The 12,684-nt window shown below is 45.3% G+C and overlaps 1 protein-coding gene across 2 annotated transcripts in view; it reads left to right on the plus strand.

Annotated features, from left to right (window-relative positions):
- Nucleotides 1-12,227, plus strand: part of Ccdc191 (coiled-coil domain containing 191) — a 65,823-nt gene extending 53,596 nt beyond the window's left edge. For both annotated transcript variants that reach the window (XM_006975755.4, XM_042259318.2), the window contains 4 exons: nucleotides 4,308-4,451; nucleotides 7,265-7,417; nucleotides 8,074-8,219; nucleotides 11,799-12,227. In XM_006975755.4, the coding sequence (XP_006975817.2) occupies nucleotides 4,308-4,451; nucleotides 7,265-7,417; nucleotides 8,074-8,219; nucleotides 11,799-11,943 (588 nt within the window). In that variant the 3' untranslated portion in view covers nucleotides 11,944-12,227. The remainder of the gene's footprint in view (nucleotides 1-4,307; nucleotides 4,452-7,264; nucleotides 7,418-8,073; nucleotides 8,220-11,798) is intronic.
- The last annotated feature ends 457 nt before the right edge of the window (nucleotides 12,228-12,684 follow it).

The following is a 12,684-nucleotide window of genomic DNA, read 5'->3' on the forward strand; positions in this document are numbered from 1 at the left end:
TCTGTTCTCTGTCCGGTTTTCTTGTTGGAAACAAAATGCTTGAACAGACCAAAAATGATTGAAAAAACTATTACTGGCCAGGAGAGTGTTTTATCTCACTCTACCAAGCCCAAAGCTTGCCTTTTTAGAAATGCCAGCCCATAGCAACAGACACAAAGCCTTTTCATGTAGACTGTCTTCCATTCAGTCTGTAACCACCTACATTGGAGATCAGTGCATCTGCAGACTGGCTGTGACTGAGCCTTCCTTGAGAGTGATTGCAGCTCTAGAGTGTGTGTGGCGGATGTCTCCTTCCCTTCTGTGTGAACATGCTGTGCACAGTGTGCTCACCCACTCTGTTTGTCACGTGGTCTTAATGCTTTTGAGGCATCATATTCTGTATAAGCAGTGCCTGGCTGCCTTGTAGACTTCATATAGCTGACCCAGATACACAGCCTCCAAGGCCATGGTAATGTTATTCCTATGGACAACAAAAACTTGGTGGCACTCTTGAACCAGTGCCTGCTGTGACTTCTCTGTCAGTTGCATGTGGCTAGCTGTCTTTGAGGGAAATCTGGTTTAACTTCTGCTAGTTGGCAGGGTTTTTTTTTTTCTCTTTGAATTTATCAGCAGACTGTCCAGTAGAGGTACCATATTTTCTAATTAGATAGATGAGTAACCCTACTGTTGCTATGACAGATTGTCTCAGGGACAGTCACATATATTTCTCTGCATACAGAATATAAGATGAGCCCAGTTGTGTGTGTGGAGAAGGATGTGTGTCTTAGTTTGGTTGTCTGTTGCTATGATAAAAGACCATGACCAAAAGCAGCTTGGGGAAGAAGTGGTTTGGCTCCTCAGGGTTACAGACCATCATTAGGGAAGCCAAGGCAGGAGCTGAAGCAGAGATGATGGAGGGGTGCTGCTTACTAGCTTGCTCCCCATAGCTTGCTCAGCCTGCTTCCTTATAGGCCACCTAGGACCACTTGCCCAGGGGTGGCACTGCCCACAGCTGGCTGGGCCCTCCCACATCTAATTAAGACAGTGCCCAGTGACTTGCCTAAGGACATCTCAGTTGAAGGTCTTCTTCCCAAAGAACTCTACCTAGTGTCAAGCTGACGAAAGACCAATTAAGACAACATGCAATGCTAAGTTTTAGGACAAAGGAAGTCTTAGGAAAAGACCGTGATCAAGTGGCCATCTGTATTCAGGAGGAAGGGGTATAAGGGTTGGGCATGGCTGCAGCTTCCTGTTTCTGTGGCCCTTACGGGAAGCTATGTCAAATAAGACAGTAAGAGTGCCATTCATGGGTCTTACAACATGACCTAGAAATAAAAACATTCTCTTAGAGTCCCGTTGTTTTTTTGTCAGATGCATATTTTGTAAGACCATTTATCAAGCTTTTTTTATGGTTATATAAATATGCTTTTTTTTTCAGGGTGGGAGTTGATGGCCACTTTGGAGCCTGCTTTGTAGACCAGGCTGGCCTTGAACTCAGAGATCCACCTGCCTCTGCCTCCCAAGTGCTGGGATTAAAGATGGGTACCACCATTCCCAGCTTATAAATATGCTTTTAACTACTGGGAAATTGACATCTGTTATTGAAAAACATAATTTTATCAGAGAAAATGAAGTCTTCTGTGTTTAGCAAACACACTAGCTCATTGGGTAAATACCTGTGAAATATTTGCTTATGTGCTAGTCTTTGCTCTGGGTGTTGGAACAGAGCAGTAAGGACAGACATCATCCCTGCCTTTAGAAATCATCTATGCCAGTTTGGAAAAGAGGTAATGAATGGGTCAACATCTAAAGAGGTAGGCAGGGGAGAATAATGCGGGAAACAAGAAGGGAGAACTGTTCTGAGCAGATGATATTTGAGCTGCTGGATACAGAGGAGGCCCCACAAGACACACATAGACGTGTCAGATACCTGTTAGGCACACAGCTGGATAGAGAAGTTTGCACATCAAGCTGGAAGTACGGAACCTTGGAATTTCAAATATGTCAATGTTTTTAATGCTCTGGAAGTGACTAGACTCAACCTGGCAGGGGGTTGTCTGGACAGAGATGAAGTTTGGGGCCACAGCCTAGGATATGTGAATATTTTCCCAGAGGATCCAGGAGAACTTACAATCAGAACAGTGAGAGAAGTGTTTGCGTTAGGGGAGGAGGGCTGGTGGGCCGAGTGCGGTATGACTGAGCTCAGTTCTGAAGGAGACAAGTGGCTCTTTGACTTGGAAACATTGGCATCATTCATGACCTGGATGAGAGTGCTTTCTGTGACGACTTAGGGAAGGTGCCACTTTCCAGTGGATTGAGACTAGGTGAGGAACAGAGTGTACATTGAAATCCCATGGATCAAAGAGACTTTTTGTTGATGGTTGTATTTTGGTTTTATTTGCTTTTATTTGTTTTCAATTGCCATATACCAGCATGTTTCTATCTTGATTTCCGTGATCCAGCATGAAGAAATCAGTGTTAGAACAGTGTTGAGTGCCCTATACTCCCCTTAACATACTTGTAATCCTTGACCTTTCTATTAAGACAAAGTGGCTGATACCAATGAACATTTAGATAATTGTTTTTGTACATCATTTGTAATTATGCAAAATATAATTTAAATCAGAGACAAACTCTTATTTAATATATTGCTTTTTTAACCTGAGGGAATTATGTGCTCTTTAAAACCCCACTGTGTAGATTCCTAATATAAATGCTTTCTCAAAACAAAATCATACCATGTCAGTGTCTCAGCAGAGTGGATACAGCTCAGCTGCCATTCACTTCCTATACAAAGAAGTACGTGCAAGCAGGTTCTTTAGCCTGAGCCCAAAGGCTTCTCCAAAGGGAGGAGACGAGGCGCTGATGTCTGTCTGCAAGCCTCCACTGATGCAGGGAGATTCCCTGCATATGGAAACAACCCATTTCTGTTTCCCCGTTTCTTCTTTATCCTCCTTTACTACTCATGAAGAAGTGCTTATCTACAGGTTTTGTATCTGCCTCCCATTCAAGAAGGATCTTGAGTGTCTGAAATAAAGATTATAAAGCTAATTTTGATGTAATTTCCTAAAGAGTGTGGACATTTCGTTTTCAGGAACTTGCAGCTAGGTAATTGAACTGGAAGATGAGAACGCTCTCCCTTTCCTGTTAGAAATATTCTGATCCTGTTTCTTTCTCTCTTTCCCTCCCTTCCCCTCTCCCCTCTTCTTCTTGCACAAGGCTCGGGCACACAGAGTAGCTTGTTGAATTAACCATTTCACCACTGTCCTTCTCTGACACGAAATGAGAGAATGAAAAAGGAACTTGAGTGTAGTCGTGTTTCTGCCCGACAAGTGAGCGCTGAGGGCAGCCTGCAGTCTGCTTCTAAAGCAGTGCCTTGCTGTCCTCACTCTAGTCCAGCAGACTTTTCCCTCCCACCTTTATACAGGCGGCTTTTGTTAGAAGACAGAAAATAAATGCAGAATGGCATTTGTAGGGTACGCTGCTACATTCCTGTCATCTTTCTCAGGCACAGCACTCACAAGTGTATGCCTTCTGGGAAGAGCACAGGGTGTCTTTTTTCTCAGGGAACCACAGGGGTAGTTAATCTTTCTGCTCAGGACAGAGAGCTGCGTGATGATGATAAATACTTTTAGCTTGTATCTGGACTTACTGTTGACTTAGGAAAGAAAAACAACTCAGTGGTAAGAATATTCTTCCAAGACTTTAAATGGGGTTGTGATTTGACTGACCATCATTATTTAAATACAAGGCTCTACGTCATAACCCTAGTGGAGGTTTGCATTGCTGGATTTTCTGTAATAAGAAGGAAAACTTCCTGATTTCTTTCTTGAGTAGATGTTTTGACTTTTTAGTAATGAGGGGAGTGGAGCTCATTTCTATGAACAATATTGAATAAACCTAAGAATACATAGCTTGGATTGATGTAGAGCTCATGACCACCTTTCCTGACCCTTTCAGCGAATCCTTTAAATATATATGTGTATGCATATATATTTATATATATTCCAGAGTTCATTATAATTGGCACACTATTTAGTGGTTACATGGTAAATTCATTGACTTTTTGTTTAAATGAAGTTCTTTTAGTTAAGTTCTTTAGTTAAGTAGCTACCTGACACTGCCCACTAGTAGTTCATTGAACAGAGCAGTCGTAAGACCTGGCTCAGGGTCACTCAGAAGGGATGAGGCCCCATCTACTCCATCAGGAGGTGCTGTGAAATTGCATTGCAAAGAGTACATAATGCTGTTTTTAAGGGTTTTTTTAATCATGGAATTTTCTTTCTTTCTTTCTTCCTTTCTTTTTTTTTTCTTCCCCCACCCCCCAGAAAGAACTAGAGAAACAGAAGAGAATTAAGAGAAATCAAGAGTTGGAAGCAGTAGCTAAAGATCATTATGAAAAGGTCTTGCTAAAGAAAAGAGGCCTGGAGCCCTGGAAGAGACTGAGAATGCAAAGCAAGCAAAGCATTGAGGTATGCCATCATGATAGCAAACCCCGAATTAGAAAATAGGCCTTTCACAGAGAGCATGAGCACCATGAAAGTCAGGGTTAGGGTAGAGGGAATTTAGTGCTCACCATCGTGATAGCAAACCCCAAATTAGAAAGTAGGCCTTTCACAGAGAGCATGAGCACCATGAAAGTCAGGTGTTAGGGTGCAGGGAATTTGGTGCTTTTAAAAGCCAGAAAGAGAACTGGCTTGAGTATGTATACTTCTCTGTTTTGAATACGAGTTTAGATTTGGTTATCTAAATACTTGTAATTTAATGGGTTCTGGAAACTAGAATGGTTTTATTAGAGATCACACTGCAGGGGACTAGAGGTGACTCAATTTTGGCATGGTTTACAACAGAGAGAAAGTAAGAAGGGTGGCTGGATCTCTGCTATGATAAAGTCCATAGACAACCCCAAGATCTCAGTGCATTATAACTGATTCCCATTTCTCAGGAGTCTGCAGGCCAGCTGTAGCTTTAGTTCCAGTCTCTCCCCAACCCTAAATACGGGATCCAGAGCTACTCAGGTTGTGCCTTCCACCTAGCAATTAACCAGCAGATGGACCACGCCCTGTTGTGAACCTCTGGTGTCCATCACCAGGACCTTGCTCGGGAGTCCTTCTCTCCAAGGTCCTTGTGATCTCTATCAGAAAAGAGTGTACAGTAGGAACATGGGTAAAGTTTATTGCAGAATGAAATGGAGGACACCCCCAAGGGGTAGGAGTGTACCATGACCAAGAGACCATATCGTTGCACTTCACATTTTAAGGCAGGTATTCTATTTCTAAAGTATCTAGAAAAAGCAGCTTCTCCTGAGGGACTTGGTCTGTCCAGTTGAGTGAGTGACACACCCAGTTGTATAACTCAGCTTCAAGAAGGCAGTGGTGTATCTTTCTTCTTTATTAGACAGCCTCCAAATAGAGAGTAATCTTTGAGGTTGAGAAGACAGTTATCAGGCTGGAGAAGTGGTTCACTGGTTGAGTGCTGGCTGCTCTTGCAGAGATCTAGAGTTCATTTCCGAGCATCCTTGGGTGCTCTCAACTGGTTGATTTTTCAGGCTCCAAGGAATCTAATACCTTCTTCTGACACCCACATACATGTAGCGGTAACGCCCGCATTACCAATACCCGTTTACCATGTCTGAGCGAAGGGCTTCGGATTAAAAATAGAGACAAGAGACAGCGAGTCATTCGCCATGGCTGAATGCCCAATACCCTTTATTGAAAGAGGGAAGAAACCTTAAATACAGGCTTACAACACAAATGGAGGATCCCCGGAGGGCAGAAGTTCGCTACCAATGGTCTACATTCCAGACCCAATGTTCTATATTCTTGCATCTAAGTTGTTAACGCCCAATATGCAGCATACGCAAACAAGGAACTTCCCTTAAGCCTTCAGAAGGGTGGATACCGGCAGGGAATCTGAATAGGGAGGACATCTGGTCAAGGTCAGCAAGCAAGGCGGCAGCCACTCACAGTCGGGGGCCAGGGCCCATGGCACCCACACTTAAATAGACAAATAATGAAAATAAAATAAATCATAGACAACTTTATTAGTGACATTCTGGTCATTTGGAATGTCATGTCTCTTCCCAGGGTGGAAGGTATATTCAGACCCCATTCTTTTGAGTGATAATCAGCCCCATAGCTCTAGGCTATGGTTTTATAAGCTGCGCATTATGAGGTGACCTCCAGGCTGCTAATCTAAGTAGCTACCTAATACTGCCCACTAGTAGTTCATTGAACAGAGCAGTCATAAGGCCAGGCTCAAGGTCACTCAGAAGGGATGAGGCTCCATTTAGTCCATCGGGAGGTGCTGTGAAATCGCATTGCAAAGAGTACATAATGCTGTTTTTAAGTACGGCAGTCACTCTGCCACAGGGATCCTTGAAATCTAACACCAATGAAATATCTCCAATTCCTGAATACTTACCCAGGACATAGAACGGGGTGTTCAAGTCAATGACCAAGCAGTTCAAAACAGATGCAGCGTTATTCTGCCTTTGACTGCCAGGTTTGGATGTGTCACAGAGCCCCTGTGATGGCCCTGATGGCCAGTAAATACCATTTCCAGTAGATCTGCTTGAATAAACCTGTTCACAGTGCAGGTGGCTAGATGAGACCTAGGGAAATGTGTCACTGTCTAGAGAGGTCTGCAAAGAGAAGGGTCTTTTCTCCTGTCACAGGAACATAACAGTCTCTTTTTCATACATAAAAGCTGACTTGTATTTATTTGTGATGATACTCTCAGTCTCTTAAATTGGTAAGACATTAAAATATTCATCATGTTATTTTTGAATCAATGGTTTTGTGGTTTATTGATAATGTCTAAATTTCAATCCTGGTGACAGTTCATTCTACAAAACTAATTGAAAGTATCGGCACTTCCTCAATTAGACAGTGGTTAAGGACATAATAAAGAGCCATCTGTTATGGACTTGCTGTCCAAGTTCCAGGAGAGCAAACCAAGAGCACTGCCAGCCACCCAGTCCAGAGGTTAGCGGACATGAAGTGATGTCGTGGAAAGTGCTCATTCCATTTCCACAGCCAGCCAGTGTCTGCAGCCTCCAGCGAGTCAGGACTGACCGAGCGTGAATGATGTGAATCTGTGGCCTCCACAGGACAAGGCCAACAGCCACAGTCTTTTAGGACATAGACTATAGGCAACTCAAGATGCTTCTTGTCCAGGAACTACTAAACCTGCTCTATAGTACCATTTCCCTAGTTATGTATGCTCCCTTCAGGGATTTAAAATTTAAGGAATAAATTCCTCTTTGCATTAAAAATGTTTTCAGGTAGCAGAAGAACATTACTCTTTGGCACTACAAAGAAAATGCCTGCTCAGTTGGTTCCAGTACAGCCAGGAAACTCTGGCTACAAGGACAGCCCAGGCCGATGAGTTGTATTCCCAGCTGTTGTGTAGAAGAGTCCTCCGAAGCTGGCTCCGGGTAAGGCCGCAGGGAAAGGACTTTAAATACATCTCCTTGAGCCACATGGGCTGACACCTGCCCGTGACCTCAGCATTTGGGAAGCTGAGGCAGGAAGACCACCACGAATCCAAGGCTAGTCTAGTGGATATAGTGAGACCTTGCCTCCGAAAACCAAAACTAAATAATCCATCTCCCTGCTCAACTCCCCATAAAACACAAAACGGCCTTCATAATGCCATACTCACTTTTGTTTTTCAAAACATCGAGCCATGAATCCAGTTCCTCCCTTTGGAATGTTGTCAGCTTTGGTTAGTATAGACTCCCAAGCACATGTCACTTTCCCCAGAAAGCGTATGTTTATATTGTGGTGAATCCTTACTTCGGCTTTTGTTTTTTATAGTCCTTGGGTTTTTTTGTCACACAGTACTTAGGATGATTTTGGAAACCTCGCCTGTCAATCTTACACCTGTTTGTGCTCCTGAACTGCTGTTCCTGTTATAGCACACTGCAGAAGATATTACCTTGGCTGCCTTGTTATCTCTCAGCCTTTGGCATCCTTTATTATTTTGTTTTGTATGCTCTGTTTTGGTTCTCTCTCATTAGTTTTTGTTTTGTTTTGTTTTTACTCTATTTGTTTACCATGTCTCATTTTCACTTGTGTCTTCACTCACTAGTATGTCAATGATCTGGAGAAAGAAGTAAGAAAACTCTGTGTCCACGTACTGCAGAAGAAGGTTTTCAGGGCATGGTTTAGCACGGTCAGGGATCTGAAGATCGAATCCCAGGGAAAACTTGAGACTGCAGCGGAACATTGTGACAGGTAAGGCTTGGGAACACTGTGACAGGTAAGGCTTGGGAACACTGTGACAGGTAAGGCTTGGGAACACTGTGACAGGTAAGGCTTGGGAACACTGTGACAGGTAAGGCTTGGGAACACTGTGACAGGTAAGGCTTGGGAACACTGTGACAGGTAAGGCTTGGGAACACTGTGACAGGTAAGGCTTGGGAACACTGTGACAGGTAAGGCTTGGGAACACTGTGACAGGTAAGGCTTGGGAACACTGTGACAGGTAAGGCTTGGGAACACTGTGACAGGTAAGGCTTGGGAACACTGTGACAGGTAAGGCTTGGCACTCTCAAGCTCACTGACTCCCCAGCTTCCGTAACATCCTCACTGCTGCTCTGTGGAAACATGAGGTGCAGCCAGGAGAGCTGGGCTCTCCCGATTCACACGGGTGAGAGCGCACGGGAAAGCAACTTTCAAATGAGGAGGAGGCCTGTGCTGCCAGGGACCAAATGTGAACAAAAGGACACATAAGCAGATGTGTTCCTTATTAGTCACACAGTTTTAGTTTCTTAATGTGTGTGAGAGGGAGAGCCCGTGCAAATGCATGTGTACCACATGCATGCCTGGTGTCCACATAGGATCCCCTGGACCTGGAGTTAGAAGTGGTTGTGAGCCACCATGTGGGCACTAGAAACCGAACGCAGGTCCTCTGCAAGAGCAACAAGCACCCTTAACACAGACCTTCATTTTTAAGTTTGCCTTTTTCAATATTGTGAAACATAGCACAAAATTTTAAAGTGTGTAAACCATACAAAGACTGAAATTACTGGACACCCATGTCAGCACAACTGAGGTCAAGGCGGAAAATCTTTGTCGCACAGGCCGCTTCCTATTCACAAGTCCCTCCTACCGCTAAATGAACCCACTGACTTGTACAGTGAACACTTCCCTGCTCCCCTCCTAAGCATGGCGCCTTCAACACCTGTGTAGCTTTTCCTTCTTTTGAATTCTGTGCATAGATGCTGTATTATTAGCTAATGTTTAAAATACAGTTAGGTCTTATTGAAAAATAATGTAATCCACACAAATACAAACGAGTATATATATATATGTTTTCTCACTAGAACGTCCCGAAGCATTTGTACAGAAATGTTCTGAGAGTAGACAGGAAGCTCTCTTTGATGGTCAAGTGTCACTCCTGAGAAGCACAGTTCATGTAGTGGACACTTAGAGCGACCCCTCTGAGACATGGAGGCTTGTGAGGTGTGGAGTCGTTCCCTCCTCCCTGCCTCACACTCATTTTGGGATGCTGTATTTTCACTGTGTATGCACATCTCTTTCACATTTTGTTACACCAGGACACCCACTCCTAGCAAAACCTGTTTGTTCTGAATGCATAGTTACTGGAATCAGTGGGCTGGGAGTAGACTAACAAGTGTATTATAATTTGGTCTAAATAAATATGACTATGCAGTAAGTGACAGTATTCAGGGGACTTATCTTTGAATAAGTGTATCCGCTTCAGAGGAAGGCTAGGATTCAGGGTCATGTGACTGAACTTTTGAATCTTCTGTTACAGGGTCAGCAAGATGGCCTAGTGAGTAATGGTGCCTGCCACGGAGACTGATGATCTCACGTGGCACGTGCATACCACGTACACACATACACACAATGCACGATAAACAAACAAATGTAATAAAAGATAAGGCCTGTAGAATTTAAAACATCTTGAAAATGAGTAAGAACCGAATTTCCCTCTGGGCTGTTGTGAAGCCTGAACAAGGAAATAGTAATGGACTAATGCGCTGCTCAGCCCGGTCACAGCTGCTGGGTGTGCTGAGTTTCATGCCACTGAGAATGTGCATCCAGCCTCTTTTGATCTGCCTCAGTTGTCCATCTTCCTCAGCCCGAGGGTTCATTTGGGGTTTTAGCACAGGCTATGTCTTATGATGACTGTAATGACCCTGGGGGAGTGATATCATGATTTCATTTTCTAACAGGGGAACAGCCCGCACCCCCGTGTACAAATAGCACACAGCAGGCGGCTCACTGGACTCTGCACAGGGTTTTCTTGCTCAAATCATCCCGCTCTTGACATCTCCCTTCCCACTTTCCTTCCTCGCTGTCATTATAACAGCAGGACAGCGCTCCCTTTCAGGCTCTGAAGTCAGTATAGGAAAATTGTGCAGTCCACAAGAAATGAAGTCCCCCTCTTGGTGCAGAAGCACTGGTATGACTGTGTCTCTTTCCCACTCTGTTCCTTGTTCCTGCCCCACTGGCCTCCTATTCTGCCCCTCAGAGGCAGCAAGTCCACCTCAGCTTAAGGGCAAACACAGTCTTATCTTTCACATCGTTCAGCTCTGCTCAGACGTCCCCCACTGACCAGCAGCCCGCCTCAGTGTGTCTGTCCATTTCTTTGCTCTGTTTATTGCCCTAGAGCAAGCGGAGACTTCAGGAGGTAGACTAAGAGGAGCCGATGTGGAAGAGTTAGAAAGCCTGGAGTATAGTTAGGGGAGAGGATCTGTATTACAACAGGGGAGGGAGGGAGGGAGGGAGGGAGGGAGGGAGGGAGGGAGGGAGGGAGGGAGGGTGGGAGGGAGGGAGGGAGGGAGGGAGGGAGGGAGGGAGGGAGGGAGGGAGGGTGGGTCAAGTCAAGCCTGGGGTGGGCCCTAGAGACGACCACAGGAAGCTCTCAGTGGTGGGCCGAGTGGAGAGGAATTGAACGCAGTGAAGTGGTTCTGCTCACTGGGACCTTCTTAGGTTTTTAAAGTAATGTTTTCACCAACAGAAGTCAACATTATCCAAAACATCATCCAACCAACAGCCGTAAATTAATGACTGAGGTGCATTCTGGGGCATTGTTAGCTGGCTAAGAGGCCAGAACTAGTTTTACAAAGAGCCTCGGCAACCCTGTGCTTGTGTTCCAGTTTGTAACTCTGTGTGACTCCCCACCTTTCCTCAAGACCTGCTCTCTTCAGGAATAGCCCATTCAGTTCCGCTGCCTTTCAACACTTCAGACGTTCCTCACCCTGAGACTGGGCAGTGCCTGAGCTTCTCTGCCCCCGACCGACCCTCCCCTCAGCACTACCTCTGCCTAATGGGCAGAGACTATTAGGCCTCACCTCAGCATCCCCAGTGCACGGCTGGTGTAGGCATGGTCAGTCCTCAAAAGGCAGGCATGCTTCCCCACGACAGCACTCCATTTCGACCTGGGACCCCCCCCCCCATCACCTTTCCACACTTGGTTTTTGCATCTTTGTTCTCAGCTGAATTCCAGATGTTTTCTGTTACAGCTGGGGATGCACTCACCAGTCAAGCTTTAAATTATGTAATCACTAAGGCCTGGGTGCCCTGAGCTCTTCCGGATCCAGGCATGTCAGTGTCTTTACCTCGACTGCTGTCTGCCCAGGCCCGTCAGAAGTCCTGGTCCCGGTTGGTCAATAGACAGGCTGTGACCAGATCCACTGAGGAGTCTCAAAGCCTGCACTGTCAGCGCCCGGTTCTCTGTGCAAATGTCAACTTACCACACAGCCATCCCATCGATTCTTACTAACAGCATTGTGTACTGTCGGATTTGCCATTGATTTCCACCTCTCCCTCCTCCTCCTACAGGAAGATTCTCAGTGTCGCACTTCGGACATGGAAGGCGTTTGTGAAATTGACGAAAGAAGAAAGAGTCAAGGAAGAACGTCGAGAGCAGCTCCGTCGGAAGGTCGCCGACATCCTTCCAGACTTCCAGATCCTCACACCGTTGTGACAGCTGTGTGCCAGGGGCTACATGCTTGTCCTCAAGGGGGTCTTTGGTGCCAGGATCGTGCAGGTTATCTCCACCCACACACCTATCTGAACCTGGTTTACTTTCTAGATGTGTCATGGACCAGTGGAAATATCTTGGGAATTTGTTCTTCCTTCTTGATTTCTCCTGGGTTACTAGGCACCTGTTGTAATGTCTGTCACAGTGGGGTCAACCAAAGGAGCAGTCTAGAGCACCACTGTTCAGTGTATTTTATATATTTTTAGCATAATAAACTTTAAAAAGGATGAGTGTTTGCCTGCCTGGACTTGTGAAGGAAGATACAGCCTTATCACTTCCTGTGAGATGCTGGGAAGTGTAACATTAGATAGAAACAAAGCAGTGAGTACCTAGAAAAGAAGGGATGGGCGGCCTGTATTCTCCAGCCACAGCATGAGTGACAGGGTGCCCAACAGGGCCCATCCCAATGGCAAGCAGATTAAAAGGTACTCTCTACAGCTGCAGCAGAGTGCAGCAGCTTCTCCTGATTCCAGAGCAACTAGGATGCCCCGGCCCCTTGATGAGCAGGAAGGACACTCCAAAGCTAGTAACAGCTCCAGCAAGGACCACCCAGCCCCTCATCAAAATGCCTAGCCATGCTCCTGACTGCAGCTTCCGAGTAATCCATCTGCTTTGTCTGCTTGGCCTGGCAACTTATACTGAATTCAAAGAATGTTCTAATATTTAGAATTCTATAAAGACTGA

This window comes from Peromyscus maniculatus, chromosome 12, assembly GCF_049852395.1.
Source record: "Peromyscus maniculatus bairdii isolate BWxNUB_F1_BW_parent chromosome 12, HU_Pman_BW_mat_3.1, whole genome shotgun sequence".
In the NCBI taxonomy this organism is placed as follows: Eukaryota; Metazoa; Chordata; class Mammalia; order Rodentia; family Cricetidae; genus Peromyscus; species Peromyscus maniculatus.